General features: G+C 39.3%; 1 protein-coding gene across 10 annotated transcripts in view; it reads right to left on the bottom strand.

Moving 5' to 3' along the window:
• Positions 1-227: 227 nt before the first annotated feature.
• The window catches only part of CERS3 (ceramide synthase 3), a 123,082-nt gene continuing 99,033 nt past the window's right edge, over positions 228-24,276 (bottom strand). For 9 of the 10 annotated variants that reach the window (XM_025437927.3, XM_025437928.3, XM_025437926.3 and 6 more), the window contains one exon: positions 228-2,855. In XM_025437927.3, coding sequence (XP_025293712.1) covers positions 2,685-2,855 — 171 coding nt within the window. In that variant the 3' untranslated portion in view covers positions 228-2,684. Of the gene's footprint in view, positions 2,856-7,275; positions 7,460-24,276 lie in introns of all 10 variants that reach the window. The other variant, XM_035714625.2, reaches the window with a different exon arrangement.

The following is a 24,276-nucleotide window of genomic DNA, read 5'->3' as shown; positions in this document are numbered from 1 at the left end:
GTCCACACTGGGCAGAGCCAAGAGGCTCCCCCAGGTCAGGCCTGACAGCAGCCTTAATGTGCTAACTTGGCTCTGTCCCTCTCACTTACTTTTCCCTCCAATTCCCAGCAGGGTATTTCTAGAGGCCTGGAAAATCTTTTCTTCCACTTCCTAGTGAGACCAGTAATGAACTCTGAGAAGCCAAGCAATGTGTGTGCCAAATCCACTCTGCCACCATGCACACTGGATTCTGTCTTTGTTTTATTGTTAAGTCATTATCATTACAATAACATTGATGGCACAGTGGACTGCATTTTTATAAAGTCATCTGAAATAGTAGGAGCCCTTGCTTCTGGTAAGAAGAAAGGTTACCTTTAAAATTGACCACAGAGGCCCTAAAAGATGTTACAAAAATGTGTATGTACCTTTTTAGAGATAGTTGAGTGCTTCCAATTATATCAGTGAGCTGAAGTTGGCATAGCAATTTACCTTCCACATTTAAATACGAAAAGAGAACTGGAGGAGAGAGCAGCCAATATGCATTTTTTTTTTAACCTTAAGTGAGAAGATATTTGGTACAGAGACAAGTCCAAAATAAATCAAGGGAAAAACAGTCTGTTAACTGGAAACAAAAAATAATGCCTCAATGGGATTTTCTTCCACCAAAAATAATTATAATAATATAATAATAATAATAATTCAACAGCTATGTCCTAAAGTAAGTGGAGGCATTTTAGATTTAAACATTATACATATAATGCATATGTTATTGTACTCATAAAAGCAAATAACCTGCAGAGAAAACTTGACATATGTTTTTCTGTTGCTCTAGTGATTCCTCAAAAAGAGATTTTGACGAGGAAAGAATTCAGAAGGGTTTTTGGGTTTTGATTTTTTTTACCCTGAAGGTTTTAAAAACATCTTTTTTGTTAAAAAAAAAAAAAAACCACCCCCCACCCCCCACAGACACCTTTGCTGTGCAGTGGCCTCCGGCTCCAGCAGCTGTAGCTCCCCTTCAAGCGGAGTCCATGTGGATGCTTTTACTGATCTCCACAGCCCTGGCTCCCACTGGGCTTTATAATATGGCCTGGCCCAGAGCAAAACAGGATAAAGGTACAAAATGTGGCCCACAAATATGAGAGACTGGGGGGGATGGTGAAGGGGGTAGGTGGGTAGGGGTGGGGGTGGGGGGTGTTTGCATATTCTGCTCAGGCTCTTCCCCTACAAGGCTCTGCCTCTTCTCAGTCAGCAGGACCAGAAGTCTCTGAGATCTGCCCTGCACTCTGGGCTCAGATGTGCCCTCTGAGGCACCCCTAGAGGCTGGTGGCCCCTCTATCTGAATCTGTCTTCCCAGAGAGTCAGTAGCCCCAGCAGCTGTCATGACTAACATTTGTTATGGAAGCTTCTCAGGGATGTTTTCCAGTCTTTTGTTCAGTTCTGTTTTACAAGGTCTGATTGGGTTGGGTAGCAGAGATGAAATAGGGTAGCATCCTCTTTCTGTTTGCAAGATTTCCCTTTGGTCAAGAGCTCACATGCATGTTGTACCCCAAAGATTCAGGCTTTCTGGGAAATAATGGCTTGGTGAACGAACAGGCCTTGGGTTTGACTCCCAGATGGGCCCCAGATGGATTGTACTGCTGGCTGGGCAGCTCTGGTGGCCCTAGGAGTGGCTCAGGACAGTGGCAGAAAAGCTTCCATCTTAGGGAGCCAGGGAGAGGCCAGCAAAAGACCAGAAGGAATGGGGCCCAGGCTCCCTCCCCTTGGCCAAAGGGTCTAGGGGTGGAGAATTTGGGGAAATTTGAGCATCACCCTTGGGGAGCTAACAACAAACAAACAAAGTTACCAAATAAAATGGAACCAGCCTTCTGGATATCTGCATTTCTGGATAACTTCAGATATACTTAAGAGGAATTTTTAAAGATTGTGCCTTTTGTTCAGGCCCTTTCAGTGCCAAGTTTAACCAGGGTTCTCCCAAACAGAGCTGGAATCATAGTGAGAAGAGGGTCAGGTCCCTGTCACATCACAGTGGAGAGTATACACTTGCACTTCTAACATCTCATTTGATCTTTACTCCAATTCTGGGAGGTAGGCAAGGCAAATATTATCATTCCTGTTGGAGAGATGAAGCACCAAGGCTTGAAAGGTTTAAAGAACTACCCATGGCAGAAAGTGGCCAATGAGTCCCGGAAGCCTGGTGCCCTGGGTTGGTCCTTCCATCACTGCTGCATTGCCTCCTCAAACTCATTTTTTTTTTGGGGGGGGAGGGGAAACGAGCTGCTCTCTGTGACTGAACACACCTGAAAAAGTGGGTTACTTAGCACTTCTCAAGCCATCCTGAGGGTAAGTTGGCAAGGTCAAAAGGCCTACAACCAAGGGAGCTCCTGGGAAAACCACATGTCTCACATATATGAATGAACACAATTGAACTAAAACGGTTCTCTAGAGAAATATTTGAAATCTTCGACCAGTCTGAGTCCTAACTGCAGTAAAATCCATAGAGATGCTATATTTAACATTTCAACACAAGTTAACAACATTTTGTTAAATACATCTTAGGAGGGGAGAAGGTGGTAGTTAAAAAGAGGGAAGGGCAGAATCTGGGGTCTCTGTGGCTCCTGTAGGCCACAGTTATGGAGGGGGAAGCAACTCTGGCTTCTGGTAGCCCTCATAGCACACTGTGCCCTGGGAGCTGCATGGGATTCAAGCTAATGGCCCTGTTGACCATTGGGAATGAGGTGCCTGTTGGCCCCGAGGCCATTCTTCAAACAGTCTCTCTCTTTGCCTTTGATGACTTCTTCCTCCTCCTCCTCCTCCTCCTCCTCTTCCTCTTCCTCTTCCTCTTCATCCTCATCATCACTCCTCACATCCTGGATGTTCTAGAGAAAGGAAAGAATGGACTGTAAGTGACAACCTTCCAGAAAGAGTCTTGAGTGAATACAAAAACTCGAATCCCAAACACAGAAAGAAAACCCAATAATCAAAAACCAAATATTCTAAAATAAATAAATAAATAAATAAATAAAAAAAATATAAAAAATAAAAAATAAAATAATAAAATAATAAAATAAAATAATAATAATAATAAAAAAACAAATATTCACCAAGGTAGACTATATCACAGGTCACAAAAGAAATCTCAACAAACTTAAAGAATTGAAATTATGCAAAGTATATTTCAAATCATAATGGAATTAATCTAGAAATCAATATAAAAAATAGAAAAATCTCAAAACAGTTGGAAATTAAACAACATACATTTGAAAATGGATCAAAGTAAGTCACATGGGATATTGGAAATATTTTTTACTAAAATGAAAATATAGTATATCAAAATTTGTCAAATGTAGCTAAAATGGTGCTTATAAGGAAGTTTATAGCATCATATGCTTATATTAGAAAAGAAGAAAAGTCTCAAATAATTTGAGCTTCTATGTTAAGAAACTAGAAAAAAGAAAAGCAAAGTAAACCCAAAGCAAGTAAAAGGGTAGAAGGAAATAGTAAAGAAATCAATGACATTGAAACAGAAAAAACAACAGAGAAAAGTAATAAAACCAAAAGCTGATTCTTTGAGAGATCCGTAAAATTGATAAATCACTAGTAAAATTGACAAAGAAAAGGAGAGAGAAGGCACAACTTTCCAGGAAATAAAGAGGAGATTTGACTATCAAAACTATAGATATTACAAAAATAATAAAATACAATGAACAATATTATGCATATGTATTTGGAGACTTAGATAAAATGTATCAATTCCTCAAAAACTACAGCCTACAAAATTCACCCAAGATGGCATAGATAACCCAAATAGTCATATAACCATGAAAGAAATTAAACTAGTTAAAAATCTGGAAAAACATCAACAGGCTCAGAACTTCTCACTGGCAAATTCTATGAAACATATAAAGAAGAGATAAGACCAAATTTCCACAATTTCTTCCATTAGATAGGAAGCGGAATATGTCCCAGTTTATTTTATGAGGCCAGAATTATCTTGATACCAAGATCAGAAAAAGACAATAGAAAAAAAAAACAAAACAACTACTACAGGCCAATATTTCTAATAAATATACACATAAAAATACCTCAACAAAATAGCCCCAAATGGCCCAAATCAAAACCAGTAATAAAAATAATAATATATCACAATGAAGTGGGATTAGTCCCAATAATGCCAGGCTGGTTGAATATTTAAAAATCAATGAAATATAATCCATCCTCTCAATAACCTAAAGAAAGGAAAAATATACCATTATATTAGTTGAGGCTGAAAAATCATGAAAAATTCTACATCCACTCATGATTAAAAAAAATCAGCAAAGAAGAAATAGAAGCTAATATCATACTTACAGATGAATGACTGAATGCTATTCCCCTAAGATTAGGAACAAAGCAATAATATCTACTTTCACCACTCCTATGCAACATTATATTGGAAGTTCTAGTCAAGGTAATAAGATGAGAAAAAGAAATAGAAGTCATACAGATTGGAATGAAAGAAATAAAAGTATCCCTATTTGAAGATGACATGATTATCTATGTAGAAAACCCCAAAGAATCTCCTGAAAGCATAAATAAATAAATAATAAAGAATCTCCTGAAAGCTCCTAACATTCATAAGTGAGGTCACTACAAAGTTGCAAGATACAAGGTCAATACACAAAATCACACACACACACATACACACAATCTTGATTTCTAAACACTAATGTAGTTGGCTGAAAAAATGTCCTCAAGGATACTAGGTCCTAATCCCTAAAACTTGTGAATGTCATCAGATATACTTTTCTCTGTTGTTTTTTCTGATAGGTAGGATTAAGTTAAGGATCTTGAGAAGATTATCCTGGATAATACAAGTATGCCCTATGGCCATCCCAAGCATCTTTATAAGAGGTACAATGGGAAATTCAACACAGAGAAGAGGCAATTTGAAGATGGATGTAGAGTGGTTATGGGTAAGGAATGCTGGCAGCCACTCAAAGTTGGAAAAGGCAAAGAACATATTTCCCCTACAGCTTCTGGAGGGAGCACAGACTTGCCATATCTTGGCTTCAGCTCAAATCTGATTATAGACTTCTGACCTCTAGAACTGTAAGAGAATAAATTTGTTGTTCTAAACTACCAAGTTTGTGGTATTTTGTTACAGTAGCGACAGGAAACTAACATGACTAGTAATGCCTAACTAAAAACTGAAATTAAGAAATCTGTAATATTTACAATAGTTTTAAAAAATAAAATATTTAGGTATAAATCTAACAAAGCATGTATAAGATCTGTATGTTAAACTTACAAAACTGATGAAAGAAAACAAAGATCTAAATAATTAGGGTGACATACTATGTTCATAGATTAGAAGGTTAAGCACAGTAAAAAATGTTAATTATCCCCAAATTGATCTATAGATTCCACATAATACCAATTAAAATATCAGCAAGATTTCTTGTGCATAGAGACAAGCTGATTCCAAAAATTATTTGGAAAGGCAAAAAACAAAAACAAAAACAAAAAACAACACAAACCAAATCAACCAACCAAACAAAAAAACCCAACCAAACAAACCAGAATAGCTAAATCAATCTTGACAAAGAAGAATAAAATTGGAGGACTCCAACTACCCCAATTTAAAACTTACTATAAAGTTATAGTAATAAAAACTGGGTGATATTAGCAAAAGGATAAGAACATAGATCAATGGAACTGCATAGGGAATCTAGAAATAGACCCACATAAATAAAGCCAATTGAGTTTTGACAAAGATGCAAAAGTGATTCAATGGAGAGAGAATACTGTTTTCAACAAATGGTGTTGGAACAGTTAGAAATCCAGAGGCAAAAAAATAAACTTCAAACTAAATGTCATACCTTATAAAAAGCCAACTCAAAATGGGTTATAGATCTAACATACAATATGAGAACTATAAAACTTTGAGAAAAACCCATAACTTGGGTTGGGTGAGGAATACCTAGATGTGGCACAAAAAAAAAAAAAAAAAAAAAAAAAAAAACTCCATTAAAAGAAAATGAATAAACTGGATTTCACCTAAATAACCTTAATATTATAAAAGATACTATTCAGCAGCACCTGGGTGGCTCAGTGGTTGAGCATCTGCCTTTGGCTCAGGTCATGATCCTGGGGTCATGGGATCAAATTCTGCATCGGGCTCCCTGCAAAAAGCCTGCTTCTTCCTCTGCCTATGTCTCTGCCTCTCTCTCTCTGTGTCTCTCATAAATCAATCAATCAATCAATCAATCAATAAAATCTTTTTCTTAAAAAAGATACTATTCAGAGAATAAAAGGACAAGGTGTAAACAAGGGGATAGTATTCGGCAACTGCATAGCTGACATGTATGCATAATAAAGAACTCTCAAAACTCAACAATAAGAAATAAGCCAATTGAAAAATGGGCAAAATATATAAAAATAAACACTTCCTCAAAGAGGACACAGGATATCAAATAAGCATATGAAAAGACGTTCAACACCATCAGCCATTAGGAAAATGCAAATTAAAGCCATCATGAAATACATCTATAAACCCATTAGAATAGCTGAAATTAAAAAATACTGACAATAGCAAGTGTCGACAAGGACGTGGAGTGGCTGAAAGGAAATCTTACACATTGCTGATGGAAATGCAAAATGGTACAGACAACTCTGGAAAATAGTTTGATAGTTGCTTATAAAGTAAAACATACATTTACGCATATGTCAGCAATCCCGCTTCTGACTATCTATCCTAGAAAAATGAACACTATGTTCATTTTACATTGTGTTCATTTAAACATAAAACAAATGTTTATAACGTCTCTATTCATAATTGTCAAATCTGGAAGCAACCCAAATGTTTTTCAATCAGCAAATGGATAAACGGTGATACATGTGGACAATAAGATACTACTACCTACCAATAAAAAAGAACAAAATATTGACATTTACAAGCTGGGCGAATCTCAAAGGTATCATGCTGAGTGAAAAAAAAATTGGTTTCCAGAGGATACCTACCATATGACATGCTAATGTCATTTACATGCTCTTCTTGAAAAGACAACCTACAGCGATGGAGAGGGATCCCAGGAACGAGGGTGGAGGAAGGAGTGGTTTGGGGTGCAGGACTCATCCCGTATACTAATTATGGTGATGGCTACATAAATCTATCCCTGTGTTAAATTTCATAGAACTTTATGCAATGGGAAAAAAGTCAATTCTAATGATGATGTTTAAAAGTCAAACTTAAAAGTATTACTTTTCAGAAAGCAAATAGTGTGGTTTTTCTCAATGAACATTTGCTAAGTAAAGTACCATTCATGTAGGCCTTTTGGCTGTCCAGAAGTCTTTACTGTTGGTAATTAGGATGTTTCCTGTTTTCTTTATGCAGGAACTCCTTCCAGGACAGTTCATGAAGAGGTATGGGTTCCTCTTCTTCCCTCATGGTATTCTCAAAGAAATTCTGTGAGGGGAAACTCCCAGAAGAATGACATGGCCCCTGAGGAAGGGAGGTGAAATTGCTACAGATCAAGCTTCATTAAAAAAGATAAAAGGTGATGTGGATTACTAGAACAATACTGAGTACTCAGGCTCTGGGCAAGGCCAGTGTCAGACATGACCCCACACCCTTAAAACTGGCTCACAAACATCTTTATCAAACCCAGACAAGAAAAGAAAATTCTGATTATAGACTTCTGACCTCCAGAACTGTAAGAGAATAAATTTGTTGTTCTAAACTACCAAGTTTGTGGTATTTTGTTACAGTAGTAGTAGGAAACTAACATGACTAGTAATGCCTGACTAAAAACCGAAATTTAGAAATCTGTAATATTTACAATAGTTTTAAAAAATAAAATACTTAGGTATAAATCTAACAAAGCATGTATAAGATCTGTATACATGGAGGATGGAGACTGGTTCTTGACAACCCATCTTTTAAGATGCCAGCCAAAGCCAGATGAGTTACTTTCTCCTTCTGTGACCAGAACCTGACCACCTCCGGGTATATGTAACCAAACACCTCCTCTGTGTACAATCTTGATGCCAAACATGGCTCTTGAAAAACCCAACATACACACGCACTGCTGCCTTAACCCCAGAAATGTAATGTCACAGGCTTGTCTCTGTACGATTTGCTCTTCTCCACAACAACACAGAAAGGGTCTCAAAATCAACAAAGCTCACTGTAAACGTTGAGGAATCAACTTGGTGTCTCAACAGCTAACATGTAATGGAGAAAGTCAGATGGGGTCCTTCAGGGAGCGGCCATGGTTGGCTGATGACTGCTTTCATGGACCATGCCCTTTGGGTCTCTTTTTTCTTCTTCCAAAGATTTTTGTTAGGGAACAAGGGGGTAATTTGAGTCAGAACAAAGAAAGTAATTCATCTCCAGAAAAACAGACTAGTATCTATTGGCCTGTCTCTCCAGAACTTAAGGAGCTTCTTCAACTGAGACATAAACTGGCCCTCAAGGATGCTCCCCATCATGCCAAGCCACATCTCCACACCTTCACCTCTAGGAAAGGGTCCTGGACCATATGCAGCCTTCCATTAATTAATGGCATCTAATGGTCATAAAAGTTGGGGAGCATTACTAACTTTCAGGAATCAGTGGCTAGGGATGTTGGCCATGCCATAGCATGCATGACATCCCAGTGTCCTGCTGGACCTCTGTGTAAGTGAAACCTTGTTTATGACTATCCAAGCCTGGAACCTAATGCTATTTTACATTCAAGCACAGTAATTCTTGCCTGGTTTTAATATAGTCTCAATTTTCCAGGAATGCAGCTACGTAAACAATTCAAAGGAAGGCTACCCCTTGTTTTGTTCGCAGCTTCACAATTTCAGGAAATCATCACAGATGACAGACAATAATACCAGTGGCAATTGCATCCCCAGTACAAAATAGCTGTGTCGGTCTGTGCTTACAGCTGGCCCGGTTATGTTGAGTCTCCACACAAGCAAGCACAGCATCTGTCAACCTCAGTATGTTCCCGAGTGTGATCTTGCACACGTATTAACATGTGAAATGGAGATCTTATCAGAAATGCCTTTCATTATATTCCTTGTCTACTACAATTGTGGCATTCTATTGCTTTTTGAAATTGTGATGATAGGTCGGTTATACCACCCAGGAATTTAATTTCAGGCTAGTGAAGGCGGCATGGGTCTGACAGGATTGAGAACCACGGCCTTAGATGATGCATCCAGCTCAGAAAGGATTTTCAGATAGTAAGACTTTGTTAGATGGACATGTAGGTGGTTACACATCACGCAAGCTTACATAATGTAAATTGGAAATTGTGTGGTATTCAAATATTGATAAAACCTCATATTATATTCACTTTTATCCTGTATGTGCCATCTATAATAAAACCATAACAGCAATGAAAACTTTAAAGGGATTTTTTTTCATTGCTTTAAAAATTCTCAGTGCTCTACCTATTCACCCTTCCCTCTCTCCCAGCCCCTGGTGACCACTGATCTTTTTACTGTCTCATAGCTTTGTCTTCTCCAGAATGTCATATGGTTGCAATTGTAGAGAATCCGAGTATATGGTCTTCTAAGTCTCTCACTTAGTTATATGTATTAAGTTTCCTCCATGTCTTTTCATGGCTTATGAGTTCATTTCTTTTTATTGATAAAGAATATTCCATTGTCTGGAGGCAACACAGTTTATGTGTATATTCACCTATTGGAGGACATCTTGGTTGCTTCCAAGTTTGGGCAATTGTGGATAAAGCTGCTGTAGACACTCATATTATACATATCCACATGCTGGGTGCTAGCCTAAGGAGTTAGTATGAATAATAACATTCCCTCCTCGCAGTAACCCTAGGACACAGGAGCCACTCTCTTTATTTTAAAAGAGAGGAAATGGAAGCTCAGAGCTCAGCCTTACAAGTCCACCCAGCTAAGAAAGGCAGACAGGAGGAGAATCCTACTCTAAGCTTAGAAACTGAACCACAGTGCTCTACAGACCCCTACTGGAGTCATTTGCACAAACACTTGAGACAGGGCACCCAGGAGGCAGACACTCAGTTCTGTTTGAGGTCAGTTCTCCATATAAGAAAGCTCCCTCTCCCTTCCTGTTGAGCAGAGCACCAGCACCTCACCCTGTTCTGACTCTGCCCTTGGAAATAGCAGGACTGACTTTGAAGCATACAATCTGAAATAATGAAAATCATCCCTAATTACTTATTTTTACTATGTGAAACAAATACCAACATATTTTATTTTGTTCTGTGTCATTGCAACAATGATGGTTGGAAACTGACTGGTGACCTACTGATCTACCACCCACAGTTTGAAAAATGTTGCCTTTGGGTATGCCAGAAAAAAATGAGGCTTTTCTGCATAGCCCAAATCAGACAAGTTTATGATATGAGCCATAATCCACATCCTGCAAAGCACCTTTTCACAACTCCAAGCCTTTCCCAGTAATGACAACACTTAACAGAAATCAAAAACAAGTCAAGCTTGCTCTAGTGGAACAACGAATTAAATACTTGCTAAAGGTCAAGCCACCGTGTTTTCCGGAACACTACCTGTCTGCTTTGATGGAGTGCCAAGACTTTGCTTCCACAGCAGCAGTGAGTCCCTCTCTTGGAATCAGCCAGTTTCTTTTCTTGCAATGCCCTTCCCTCAGACTGTTCTCTGAACACCAGCCCTGCTCCTTCCCCACTTTTAATTGTCAATGGGCTGCTAGAACTTGTCTACCAAATGTTGACCTAGAACCTTCCTACAAATTGTTAAAGGCCAAAGAAAATGCAGGCATAAAGAAGGATCCAGAACCTTCTTTGAAGAGTGAATTGGATCTGGGCTTCAGCAGCCAGAGGGCTGTAGCTATTTGGCTCAGTTCTCACACTTGTCAAAGCAAATCAAAGCTCACCTGTTTACCATGATCTGCCCAACTGAGCTTCCCCTCAGTGAAGATTTCAGCAGCTGCCATTACAGAGAACACATTACTATTTGACAAGTAATAACATTCTTCTAGATAACGTTCTTCTAGAATTAGCAAAGATATCTAGCGTGCAAGTGAACTTTTCCCAGATATGATTGGGCCCTCTAGAACATATTATTCGTGATATTATTCATTCCACAATTGCAGTGGATGAATATAATGTTTTTGCAAAGTCTTTTAAGAGGCCCCTTCTCACCTGGCAACAACCTTTGGTGAAAAGAATGAAGAACAAGTTATTCAGGTAGGAGAGACCTCGTCACAAGTTGTAACGGGGCTTTGGAGCCCCCACATCACTAAAAGCATCAATATTGGCAAATGTTATCTGTCTGGCACTCCAAGAGGGCAGAGAAGATATGTGTTCAGAGGATCGGTTGGAATCACAGTCACTGTGGCAATCAGAAAGCCTCCCCTACATGGGGAGAAATAGGAAACCTTGAAATGGGGATCAAAACAGCCTTCTTTAATTAAAGTTATGCTGAAGTCAAAACACCCCTTTGAAGGGCAGGTTCTAGGAGAGAAGGCATACAGCTGAACTGACCCACATTCAAAGACTCAAGCCTCCAAGACCTGGAATACTGCGAAAGCAATGCACACACTTCCAGCTTCTGCTAGTTCTCCTTTTCTTTTGGGGAACTCATAAAAAAATGCTTGAACCTATAATATCACATGACAATTGGCTTTGGTTGGTGTCAAATTCTTGGACACAGAAGACCAGGACCAAGACCACAGCCCCTGCTCCTATAATCCTGAGTATGAGTCAAAGGAGTACCTAGTCTTTTAGGCTCTGTGGAGTTGGATCCAAGGTGCTGAAAACATGACCTAAGATTGGCTTATTCACGATTTCCAATTTTTGTGACTGGGCTGTATACGCAGAAAGTTTCCTTTTGAATTTCAGAGCCAGACTCAAAAGGTGCTTTTTGAAACTGCCCCAATTCACCAGTGTAAACTAGAATACAGATGATCCTTGAACAACATGGGGCTTAGGGGCGCTGACCCCTGCACAGTTAAAAATCCACATATAACTTTTGACTCACCAAAAATTTAACTACTAATAGCCTATTGACTGGAAACATTATCAGTAACATGGACATTTGACTAACATGTATTTTATTTGTTATATGTATTATATACCGTATTCTTACAATAAAGTAAGCTTGAGAAAAGAAATATTAAGAAAATTATAAGCAAGATAAAATACACTTACAAAACTGCACTGCTCAAACCCATATTGCATAAGTATCAACTGTATATTCTGTTTTCCACTGATGGTTTTTTTTCATTTTATCAATCTGCTATCAATCTACCTAATTTCCTTAAGAAATGGATTCATTTTGCTAAGGCTTACAGGTTTTTAAAATTGAGCTTCTAAGAGAAAAAGCCAATTTCAGAGCTAGGTGGATTCCAGAGAGTTTCTTGTTAAACATGTTCATTTTGCAGGTGAAATAAAAGCTATAGGACTGTGTCCCATCCAGCTGATTCACAGAGCTTAGTGGCAGCATAGCTCAGATCACCCTGCATGCTCTTGATAAAAATGCAGTTTTCTTTCATATTCTCTGTATTACCTAAAAATTAATTAAAATGTACCAGACTCTGTGGTAATCATCAAATTGTGATGGATGTAGAAAATGATTGGATTTCATAAATGTAATTTGCTTTGGGGATTAAAACCATTAAAATTAGTGCATTCTCCAAATTGCCACATATTGTGTCCTTTGGAAATGGCTTTAAATACTACATGCTTGGAAATGTTATTAACAACACTAACAAGGCAAAGATGCAAAATGATTTTGAAAAAAAAAAAAGAAACCACTAGGATTTAGGTAAGCAATGCTTAAGAAATAACCAAGGCAAGGCAGAGGATTAAATATATAGCCTAGGGGCACCTGCGTGGTTTAGTCTGTTAAAGGTACAACTCTTGATTTTAGCTCAGGTCATGATCTCAGGGTTGTGAGATCAAGCCCCGTCAGGCTCCTCACTGGACCTGGAGTCTACTTAAGATTCTCTCTCTCCCTCTCCCTCGGCCTTTCCCACTCATTCCCCCCCCCCACTTTCTCTCTCTCTCTCTCAAAAAAAAGTATATAGCCCAGAAAACGTATATTAAAGTTGAAATGTTAAAGTTTGTTTCAATATTAGCATTCAACAAAGAACTCATATACTCCAGTAAGAAGGGGAAAAGTCCAATGTCACAGAAAAGCAGGCAAGGATATGAAGAGGCAATTCACAGAGGAGGCAACATTACTGACTAATAAACTATACAAAATGCTCAATCTCAGTAACCAGGAAAGCGCAAACTAACATGAGATAAAATCTCACATTCATCAAATATTGAATTTTGTAAATATTCAAAAATATTTGAATATGAAATATTTCAATATGTAAATATTGAAAAGTCTGATAAAACCAAAAGTTAGTGAGGATGTGGGGAAAGAGGAACTTTCATACACTTGGCTCGAAGAATCATTTGGCAGTATCCAGTAAACTTAACTTGGGAATCCTATCGAGAAACTCTCACATATGTTCCCAAGGAGACAGATATAAGAATGCTTATGGTAGAATTTCCTGAAAATGGGAGGATAAACACAGAGTGTGGAATATCTGATTGGCGGAATACTATACAGGAGTTAAATGAATTGGTCTACAAAGTTACACACACGGGTGTGAATGTTATGAATGAAGAAAACAAGTCACACAATTATATACACTAGATCATAGTATTCATGTAAAGTTTAAAAATAAAGCAATACTCTAATGTTTGTGGTTAAACCCAAGCATAATAAGTATATAAAAGCATGAGTGGAAGGATGTAGCTTCTGTGGTTCTCTTGGCAGATAGAGAGAGGGAGAGAGGGGAATGGGTTGGGGTGGGATGTGCCGAGATATACTAGCTTTCTTCCTCGTTTCTCTTAGGTGATTTCATCTAGCGCACGGTAGGCACTTTTGTCTATTTGATGAGACAATGAATGAATGAATCTACCTCCACAACATTAAATCCCACCTAAATGAAAGTGACTCCCACATTTTTTTTAGATTTACTTATGAGACAGAGAGAGAAAGAGAGAGAGAGAGAGAGAGAGAAAGAAAGAAGAAAGAAAGAAAGAAAGAAAGAAAGAAAGAAAGAAAGAAAGAAAGAAAGAAAGAAAGAAGAAAGAAAGAACTGGGGGAAGGGCAGAGAGAAGGAGAGAAAGAATCCCAGGCAGACTGTATGCTGAGCAAGGAACCTGATGCAGGGCTTGATCTTACGACCCTGAAGTCATGACCTGAGCTGAAACCAAGAGTTGGATGCTCAACCAATTGAGCCATCCAGGTGCCCCATGACTCCCAAATTTATACTCCAGTGTGGACCTCTCCCTGACTTCAAATGATAATAACTAGACAATCTCCTCTCAGCTGCCTAACTGTCCCATCAAATGCTAGTCTCCTCTTCACCACTTTTCTCCAGTCTTCAATATTTCAGCAAATGGCACTTCCATTCATTGAGCTACTCCAGGTGAAAACCTCGAGATAATCCTCAGCTCTGCCCTGTATGGGAGACCTTGCTTCCCAGCCCAACACACTCAGTGGGGCTCCTTGATACAGACTTCTGCTTTTGTCTGCAACAACTTCCAAACTGCATCAAATCTCTGTGGCCAGGATCTAGATTGTGCGCTGGCTTGGCCCACCGGCCAGCCACCACCTATGACCTCAGAGCACTGAAACACAGAAGTCAGCCAGGCTATGCTGCACAGGCTCACCTCCTGAGACACAGCGCACAGGTGTGGGTCCCCAGAGCTCCTTGCTGACCTGGAGTGCTCTGTAGCAGGACTCTTCATAGTTCTTGTGGGACAGTGCCATCTTCTTGGCTCAGAAGAACCACAATGCCATTGTTGGCGAGATTTCTGAATAAGGAAAATGCACAAAAAGTTCTCCCCTGCGCTTTTCTAGTGGGAGACAAAATATGATTTGTTCTTAGACAACCTCAGTTCATCAGCCCACATCCAAAAGGGAATACAGAACATTATCATGGCCCCTTGCTGGGCAGCTAGTGTACAGTGGCAGCTACCCTACCCTGGAGTTTCCCAACTGGCATGCCAGGGAAAGATGAAAATATGCAGAGACATTGATTCCTTCAACTCTTGGAGCAGCTACCAGAGCCCTAGGCTCCTCCTTCTTTGGACAGTTGCATCGGTTTTCCCCAGCGTGCTGTCCTAGCATCGGTATCTCTATGCCCTGAGGGGAAGAAGGTGTGGAAGGGCTGAAAGGAGCTGAAAGAAATGTTTCAATATCTAGCAACCTGGGAAGATTTCCTCCTCAGTGTGGTGCCTTGAGCTAGAGATGGGAAGTTGTGTGGCTCAAACTTGGATTCTCTGATTCTAGGGGAGAGGAAGGTGTGTGTGTGAAGGGTAGGAGGTGAGAATTAGCTGCCTCCAGGACATGAATGGTTCTGTTGCTTAGACCCAACACTCAATGAGGTTTAGAGGTGAAGAAATGATGAAAGAAAAAGGGTCACTAAGTGAATGAGAACAAACCAAGAATGACTGTTTGGCACAGTCAACCCTCCCTCACCCACTGTGCTCTGTACATGACCACAAAGGAATTGGAAAGTCGTAGTGTTCTAAACATTGTCTTCTCCCAGTTTCAACTGAACAACAAGCCACAATCTCATTCTCAATTCATCAGAACTTTTCAAATGCAGTTGCCTGATTTCAAAAGGAAATGGCTGGCAACCACTTGCAATCATCACTTGAGTAATTTTAAGCTGCCAATATTTACATCTGAAGAAATGCTACCCAGCTAATTATGCAGAGCTTGGCTTCTCAAGAAATGGTGTGTTTGGCTCTTCCTACATAACCCAACTTCCCTCTGTATAGAATGACACTGGCAGGTGAGAAAGCAAGTAATAATTTGAGAGCAACACCAGCCACAAAGTGGAATCAACCAAAAGAGAAAGAAGTTCATTCATCCATTCCAGGAGCCTCAGCCTGGGCACTCTTGACATGGTGGACCAGGCAATTTTTGTGTGGGGACTGTTCTACTTACTTAGGAGGGTTAACAGTACATATCCTTAGTCTCTATCCACTAGATGCAATTGTGACATCAGAAGCATCTCTGGAGATTGCCAAATGTCCCTGGAGGGCAAAATCACCCCACTGGAGAACCACTGGTTCAAAAAAATATTTCTTGAGTCCCCATGCATTGTGCAAAATCATGAGGGACATAATAGTGTTTATCTTCAGATAGCTTATAGTCTACTGTGAGAGCCAAACCCTAAGAGCTCAAACACATAACAATAAATATATAACTACACATTTATAAATGTTATGAAATAGAGAATACTGTGATGTGTAAATTGGGGATCTCACTTAGATGGGGTGACATTAGAAAGCCGTGCTAAGGAAATGGAACTCAAAGGTTGTAACCTGAAGGGGTGGTGAGGGAAGAGTAGAATAAAGAACATTTCAAGAAGAAACAGTATCAAGAAGAAGAAACAGTAGGTGCAAAGGGCCTGAGATGGGGGAAAGTCTTGGCATGCTTAGGGATCAGAAAGGCCAATGCAGGTGAAGCGTAGTAAGAAAGATACAGCATGTCCTAAGATGAAGTCAGGGAGTTAGCATGGACCAGATTAGTGATTTCACAGGTCAAGGGAGTTCTGTTTTACCTTAAAGTCCAACCAGAAACTAGTGCAACACTGTTTGAGATATGGGGAGCATATCAGTGTCCAAAACAGACAAGGTTTCTATACTCAGAAAACATCTCTTCTCATGGAGGAGCTGGTGTGTATATATAACAGCATCTGCTATTGCTGTGTGTAAGTGGTGGGAGGGAATTCAGAGTGGCCAGAGGTGGAGCCTCTGGAGGCTGTGGTCATAGCACAGGGGAGAAGTGCCAGTGGCATGGATTGGAGAGGGGAGCATTGGTAGTACATAAGAAAGAACAATGCCTTAAGCCCTCCAGGTTTGGAAGGGACATTTAAGCTCCTCTGATCTAGTTTCTTTTGATGCTGATATATATATATATATACCTTCCTTGATAACCTAAGCAAAAGACAGGCACATTCCTGTCTGTACATCTCCAGTAATTATATAATTGTTCAAGAGGAGTCTGTGTACTTCCTTCAAACATTGGTCAGTTTTCTGAACATTTAAAGACAGTTAAATACTCTTCAAGCTAAATATTCCCATTTCCTTCCACTGATCCTCATATGATACAGTATCAGAACCCCTCTCTGTGCTGTGTATTTCAGAGAACATCCTGCCAACCACAGCTATCGGCCTGCATTGTACTATGTGTGTAACACAATCAGCACCACTCAATTCATACATGACTTAACTACTTTCATCTCCACCAAAAAGGCAGGGAGTGCTAACAATAAACTTAAGGTCAAACCCTAATATCTACACTTTGGGCTTTATTTTTTTGTGTACTTTTTTTCTTATGTTTTAAGATTCCAGAATATGTAAATCTTTATCAATTAATCATGATTTCCCTGTTAATGAGGGCCAATATATCTGGCCCTGGTCTGTATTCCTAAAAACTGATTGCAAGGATTACCAAACAAAACAAATGTTGACAATGAAGAAAAAGCATAGTAATGCTAATAAGATAAAATGCTCATTTCAAATAAAGGAATAATCCCTGCCACAGCACTTCCGTACACCTCTGGGGAAGACATAAGCAGTTACGGTTTCAAAAAAATTATAGAGCTGTGTTTTTGAAATGCCTTAAGGAAATTCTGTGCTTGGGATTCTGTGGTTCTACATTAATGTCAAAAGCCCAGGAGGTCATGAATGACTCATAATGTCCCACTGCTTTCTGAATGGCTCCACATCTAAATCCACAGTTGGCAATGAAACAAAGGACAATATAATAAGCATTTTATGCTGTTTTGAAAGCAAACTTTTAGCTTTCACTGTATGAAAAGAAAAAGAAGTGCATTCAGTCAGAGTTCAATTTTCTGAACTACTACCAACATACATTCCTTTTTGTTATATTAGTTCTTTTTTTTTTATATTAGTTCTTATTATCCAAGCTGACAAGGTCACAGAAAAAAACAATTGAGTTTTTCCTTTTATCAAAGAGGTTACATTAAATTTAAATTGAATTCTATCAAACTTGGCTACATATGGACATTTCCCTTTAGTCACCCGGCTCTGAATTTTCTAGACCAGTGCTTCTCAAACTTTAATATGCATATAAATCACTTAGAGTTCTTGATGAAAATACAGACTCTCATTCAGAAGGTCTCTGGTGGGACCTGAGCTGCTGCATTTCTAACCAGCTCTAGGTGATGCCTGGGCTGACTGTCTGGGACCACTGTGGTTAGCAAGCTGTTTCTTAGGCTACAGCCCCTCCCTAGATTGCTTCTCTCTATAAAAAGAAGTTGAAGCAAAGGGTTGCCTAAGGATCTTTCCAGTTTTAAAATTCCATGATTTCAACTATTTTTTATTTCTTTAATATCTATATGTCATGAGTCCTTTTAGTCCAGAAAGGCAATAGAAAATTAGCAGCATGTCTCACTTCCTATAACAGATGGTTGTTTAAAAATAATTAGTAAATCATACTATAAAATGAGTCATGCCTTTACATCTCCAGAGAAATGTACTATTTAAAGAATTCTGGTTTTCTACAAAGGAAATGATCTCTAAGTGTTTATTTCAACAGTCTGAATTTTCTTTTGTAAGGACTTTATAGCATTAACACCTATGTCACATGAAAATCTATTGTTCTTGTTAAAATTTGCAAGATGGGAGTATTAGTTGAGGTCAGGTCTACAAACTCCACACATGTGGGAAAGAATGCAGCTACTTCTGCTTTTTAGAAAGCAAACCCAAGAAATGGAGAGCCATCCATGGACGCTGGTCCAGTAGTGGAGAACACACACACACACACACACACACACACAAACACATGGTCTTCTCTATTTCTAGTGGGTCTCAAGCTGAAAGGCAGATCGGAATGACACACTTCAGGGGAAGTGCCCTATCAAAAATTCCAATGTCTGGGTCCTGTCTCCATAAATTCTGATTAACTGATCTGAGTTAGGACCTGGCCATGAGTATCTTTCTTTAAGGCTCCACAGGCCATTCTAGTCAGGTGTAATCAACATAGCTAATGTGTAACCAGTTGATTTTAAATAAAAAGTGGGAATCCTGGGAGATCCTCTGGTTGGTGTGAGAGTATAACTCATTCTATATTTGCTTTACATGTGATCACAATCCTTACCTGATGAAAATGTATGTCAGGCAAAATAATAATGACTTTTTTCATGAGCTGGCTTATATAGAATACTTCTGAATTCCGTTTAGACAAAAGGTCCCCAAGAATGTTTATGCATCTTTCAGCAAATGTCATGATTTCCCATTGGTAAAGCAAAAGGTTCAAATGATTGGTTGATTAAGTGAAGTTTAACAGGAAGGAATGTAACTTCCAACACAAATCACCACCATCCCCAAATGGAGGAAATGTGTCTTGGATCATGTGAAAAAGACCTAAAAGTTGTTATCAATTTTTTTTTGTTATCAATTTTAAGCTCAGTATGAGTTAAGAGTATAATGTGACTACCAGCCACTCAAAACAAAACTAGGCTGAGTCAACAGAAGTAGAGTTTTCACAAAAAGAGACATCAGACCTGCTTTTGTATTAGACCATATCTAGAAACTACTGCTTATTTAAAGGAAAATCTGGGTAAAATGAAATGAAAGAGGTAGGTGAAAAGACTCAACAGTATACCTTAGGACAAGGTATGGTTGAAAGAGTTGGAGATGTTTAGCCCACAGAGCCATGGGGGTGGTGGCAGGGCATACAGTTGGTATCTAAGGGCTACCATGTGGTGCTGTACTGTTGTATGCAGCTTCCATAGTGAGACAGGATTACTTACGAGAATTAGGAAGAAGTCTATTATTTTTAAAAATATTTTATTTATTTATTTGAGAGACAGAGAGACAGAGACAGAGACAGCAGAGGGAGAGAGAGAGCATGAGCTGGGAGGGGAGTGTCAGAGGGAGAGCGAGAAGCAGGCTCCCCACTGGCAAGGGAGCCCAATGTAGGGCTCTATCCTAGCACCCTGATATCATGACCCAAGCCAAAGGCAGATGCCTAATGGACTGAGCCACCCAGGTGCCACAAAGAAATCTACTATTAAAAATATTTTAAACCCTTAAGTTTACAAATGATTTACTTGAAGACTTCTGGGTTTGAAGAAAAATGGTAGCCTGAATCCACATTCTTCCTTCAGTCTCTAAAAACAAACACAGAATCAAACGCCCTCAATTTTCCTGAGGAACAGAGATCACTGTTCAGATTATCTATAAGAAGAAGAAAATATATATACAGATTCTAATGAGCTCCACAGCCCTCTATCTTGTGACTGGGAAAGCAAAGAAGGCAATGTTGGAAAAACAAGCAGGGTGAGTGTGTTGACTTAGAAGAAGCACAGACAAAATCACCTCCATAAAGAGAGAAGGAAAACATAAATGCACAGGTTGGGACCTGGTAGTTTTTAGCCTTTGCTAAAGAAAAGAGGCCCCAAAGTGTGCCAGACAGGAAGCTGCATTTTTTGGGAAGAGTCAGGTATTTAAAGATGTGGTACTTTGATATAAGCAATGAAGGGAAAGAAGAAAAGTAAGGATGTTGCAGAAGAGAAATAAGACAATAGGTTGGCTATCATCCTCCCTTGCTCAAAAACTGGAAGCCTTTCTTGAGTGGAAAAGGAAGGGTAGTGGGAAGAGCCAGCATGTTACAATTGAGTACAACATCAGGAACTCCATGAGAACAGATCCCATGTGAGAACAGATCCTACCACCCGACCCACATGTGGGGGAAGAGAAGTACACTTGCTATTCTAGCATCAGGAGCTACAACATGCAATGTGGTAGCTACTCACCACATGTGGCATTTAGCATTTGAAATGTAGTCAGTCCAAACTGAGATGTGCTGTAAGTGTAAAATCCACACTGGATTTCAAAGACTTAGCATGAAAAAAAAGGAATGAATGAATCTCATTAATAATGTTTTGTACTGATTGCTGAATCATCATATTAACCTTAAATAGGATTATAATCCTCCCCTGATTAAAATACATATCGGGCAAAATAGGCAAAATTGAAATGATAATATTTTGCTTCTATTGTGTTAAATATATTACTAAAATTAATCACCCATTTCTTACAAGTTTTTAAGTGACATTACTAGATAACCTAAAATTATATATGTGGCTCACATTATATTTTTATTGGGTAGCATTGACCTAGAGGGAAAGATCAGGAAAAAAGAAAGAAAAATCTAACAGTTATACTTGTGTGAAAATTAAACCGGCTCTCTCAGGAAGTATATAAACTATTGCTACTTAGAAAATAAAATACTGCTTCTGGCAGTGACAACTGCTTCTGGCCAGGATGGAAAAACAGGGATTAGATTATCCTAGCATGTTAAAGAACTAGGAAGTGGGATAAAATATGTATATATATATAAACCCAACCAAACAATAGTTTTTAGACACTGTTCAATCTCAGGATCGTGATTCCTGAGAAAAGGAAAATGAAGGAGGGGAGCCCTGCAACTGTCCTAGCAAACCATCTCACCATTTCTAAACTGAACCCCAGTGAAGAACCCACACAGAGCCCAGTGGTACCACTGAGTTGAGGGAACAGAAGTTGGAGTTCACCAAAATGAAGCTGGTATTCGTGGGACAGAACGCTGGAGAGAAGGGAGACATGCAGAAAGAGAGCTCCAGAGATCTTCATGGAATTCCCTTCAGTCTTTGACTGAGTCCTGACCCGGGCATGTGTGTCAGGAAACTACCAAAGGCCAGGGAAGGAATCACCAGAAAAAGTTGGCAAAACAACCCCAGGAGCTCATACTGTGTTGGCAGCTTGCTGTCTTCTCACCAGCCGGAGTGACAGGAGCTCTGAGTATACGGACATCAGGGAGAATGCTAAGAAGGACTTCACTTAATTGCCATTGACCAAAGGCTATTCCGGGCTCACCCTAACAAAGCTTGAAAACAAGCCTTTGAAAGGATCAAACTCATTGCAAGCACCTTGATTGTGTACAAAAATAAAATACACTAGTTGTACCACATTAAAAAAAAACACTATTCACAACAACAACAAACAAAAACCACTATCTAAAAGGACTACAACAAAATCCAGCATGCAACAATATAAAATTCAAAATATCTGGCATCTAATAAAAAATTACCAGATTTGCAAAGAAGTTGGAAAATATGGCATATAGCCAAGACAAAATTCAATGAAGAGAGAAATAGACCCAAGATTATGAGAGATGATGGGATTAGCAAACAAAGATGTTAAAATAGCTATTATAAATATCCTCCATATATTCAAGGACGTAGAGAAAAACACAAACATACTAAGAAAAAAGGAAGATACCAAGAAAAGACTAATATGCAATTTATAGAGATAAAAAATACAATATCTGAAATTTTAAAAAACACACTAACTAGATGGGATTAATTCTGATCAGACATCACAAAAGAAAAAAATCAAAGATTGTGAAGACATAACAATAGTAATTAATCAAAATGAAGCATAGAAAGGGGATGCCTGGGTGGCTCAGTCGGTTATGTTTGACTGTTGACTTCATCTCAGGTGGTGATCTCAGGGTCCGGAGATTGAGCCCTGTGTTGGGCTCTGTCCTCAGTGGGGAGTCTGCTGGAGATTCTATCCCTCTCCCCTGGTCCTTCCCCTGCTCATGCATGCACTCACTCTCTCAAATAAATAAATAAATATTTTAAAAAATGAAGCACAGAAGGGAAATAAAAAGACTGAAAATGAGTAAAATATCATTGACTTGTGGTCCAACGAAATGGTAATTGAGGTCTCAGAAGAAGAAGACAGAAAAGGAATGAGAGAAGAAATTATGAAAAATTTGTTGAAATCTGAATTTTATCTTATCTAGAAACCTACAGGCTCAAGAAGCTCAACAAACTCTAAGCAGAATGGACATAAAAAAAAATCTTATCAAGATACATCATGGTCAAATTGCTGAAAACCAGTGCTAACGAGAACAATTTTAAAGGGGCCAAAATACAAAAACATATTCATTTAGAGTAACATAGATAAAACAGACATCTCGCCAGAAAGCCAGAAGAAAATGGAGCAGGGAGAAAAACAAACAAAAAAAACAGAAAAACAAACAAAAACCCCCCCCAATCATCCTAAACCCAGTAAAAATATATTTATTAAGTAAAGGAGAAAAAAAGGAAAAAAAAAAAAAAAAAAGAAACCCTGAGAGAATTAATCACCAGCATACCTGCACTAAAAGAAATGAGGGTCTTTGTGAAGGGAAAAGAAAAGAGAGAGAGCAAGAGATACCAGACAAATAATATTTACACAGAGGGATATAGAGAGCAAGAAATGATAAAAATAAAGGGAAATATATAAAACACCAACATGTTTTATCGCTTTAGAAAATAATTGAATGTTTAAAGCAAAATAAAATAGCAATTATATATGGCTTTTAGAATACATATAATTAATATTTGTATACAGATGTATATTTTTATATCTAAATTTATGATATATATTATCATATTTTATTAAAATGCGCAACAATAGCACAAAGGACAGGAGTAAATAAATCTTGCAACAAAATGAAGCTTTTGCAAAACACCTATAAGCAATTCTGTGTCTGTGCTGGACACAAAAAGACACAAATTATCTCTACAGAGAGGGAAATGGAGGTAGGTAGTGATAGGTGGTGAGTCTCAACCCGGGGGCCCTGCTTTTCCCCAGGGAACATCTCCATATGTTTCCAGTTGTCACCACGAGGGACGGGATGGCTACTAGCCTCTGGGATTGGGGAGAGCCAGGGACGCTGCCACACTTCTGCAGCACACAGGACAGCTCCCATAGCAGTCACTTGGCTCCAAAGGTCACCAGTGCTGCTGCCGGAGGACCCTGAGACAGAGCCAGGCCTGCTGGTGGCATAGATGCCTCCAGAATACATGCAGCTCACCCGTGGGGAAGGAAGGTAGGTCTGTGGGCTGGGGCCACCTGGAGACACTGGGAGCCAGGGGAGCCACCTTCTCCACGGGTGACTCAGAGCAAGCAGGGGAGGTACCCAGCGTTCCAGATGTGTCACCTCCAGTGTCTGGCCCCCAGTGACTTTCTGAAACCTCTCTGGAAGGCCCGGCCTGACCTGGAACCCCTGGGGCCAGAGTAGAGGCTGGGGGCTCAGGCTACAGCAGCCTCCTCACCTGCCCTCTCCAGGAACCAGAAGGTGGCCGACTTCTCCCCCAGACACCTCAGCAACCTGTTTCAGTGCCTCCTGGCAGTGCTGTGGCTCAGTGACCCATTTCCTACAGCTCAAAACTTGTGGCATAAGAGAAACCGTGTCTTGGGCGTGAGGGGGGAG

Source organism: Canis lupus, chromosome 3 (genome assembly GCF_003254725.2).
Source record: "Canis lupus dingo isolate Sandy chromosome 3, ASM325472v2, whole genome shotgun sequence".
Taxonomy (NCBI): domain Eukaryota; kingdom Metazoa; phylum Chordata; class Mammalia; order Carnivora; family Canidae; genus Canis; species Canis lupus.
The sequence above is the reverse complement of the archived record's forward strand: the minus strand, read 5'-3'. Positions and strand labels throughout refer to the sequence as shown.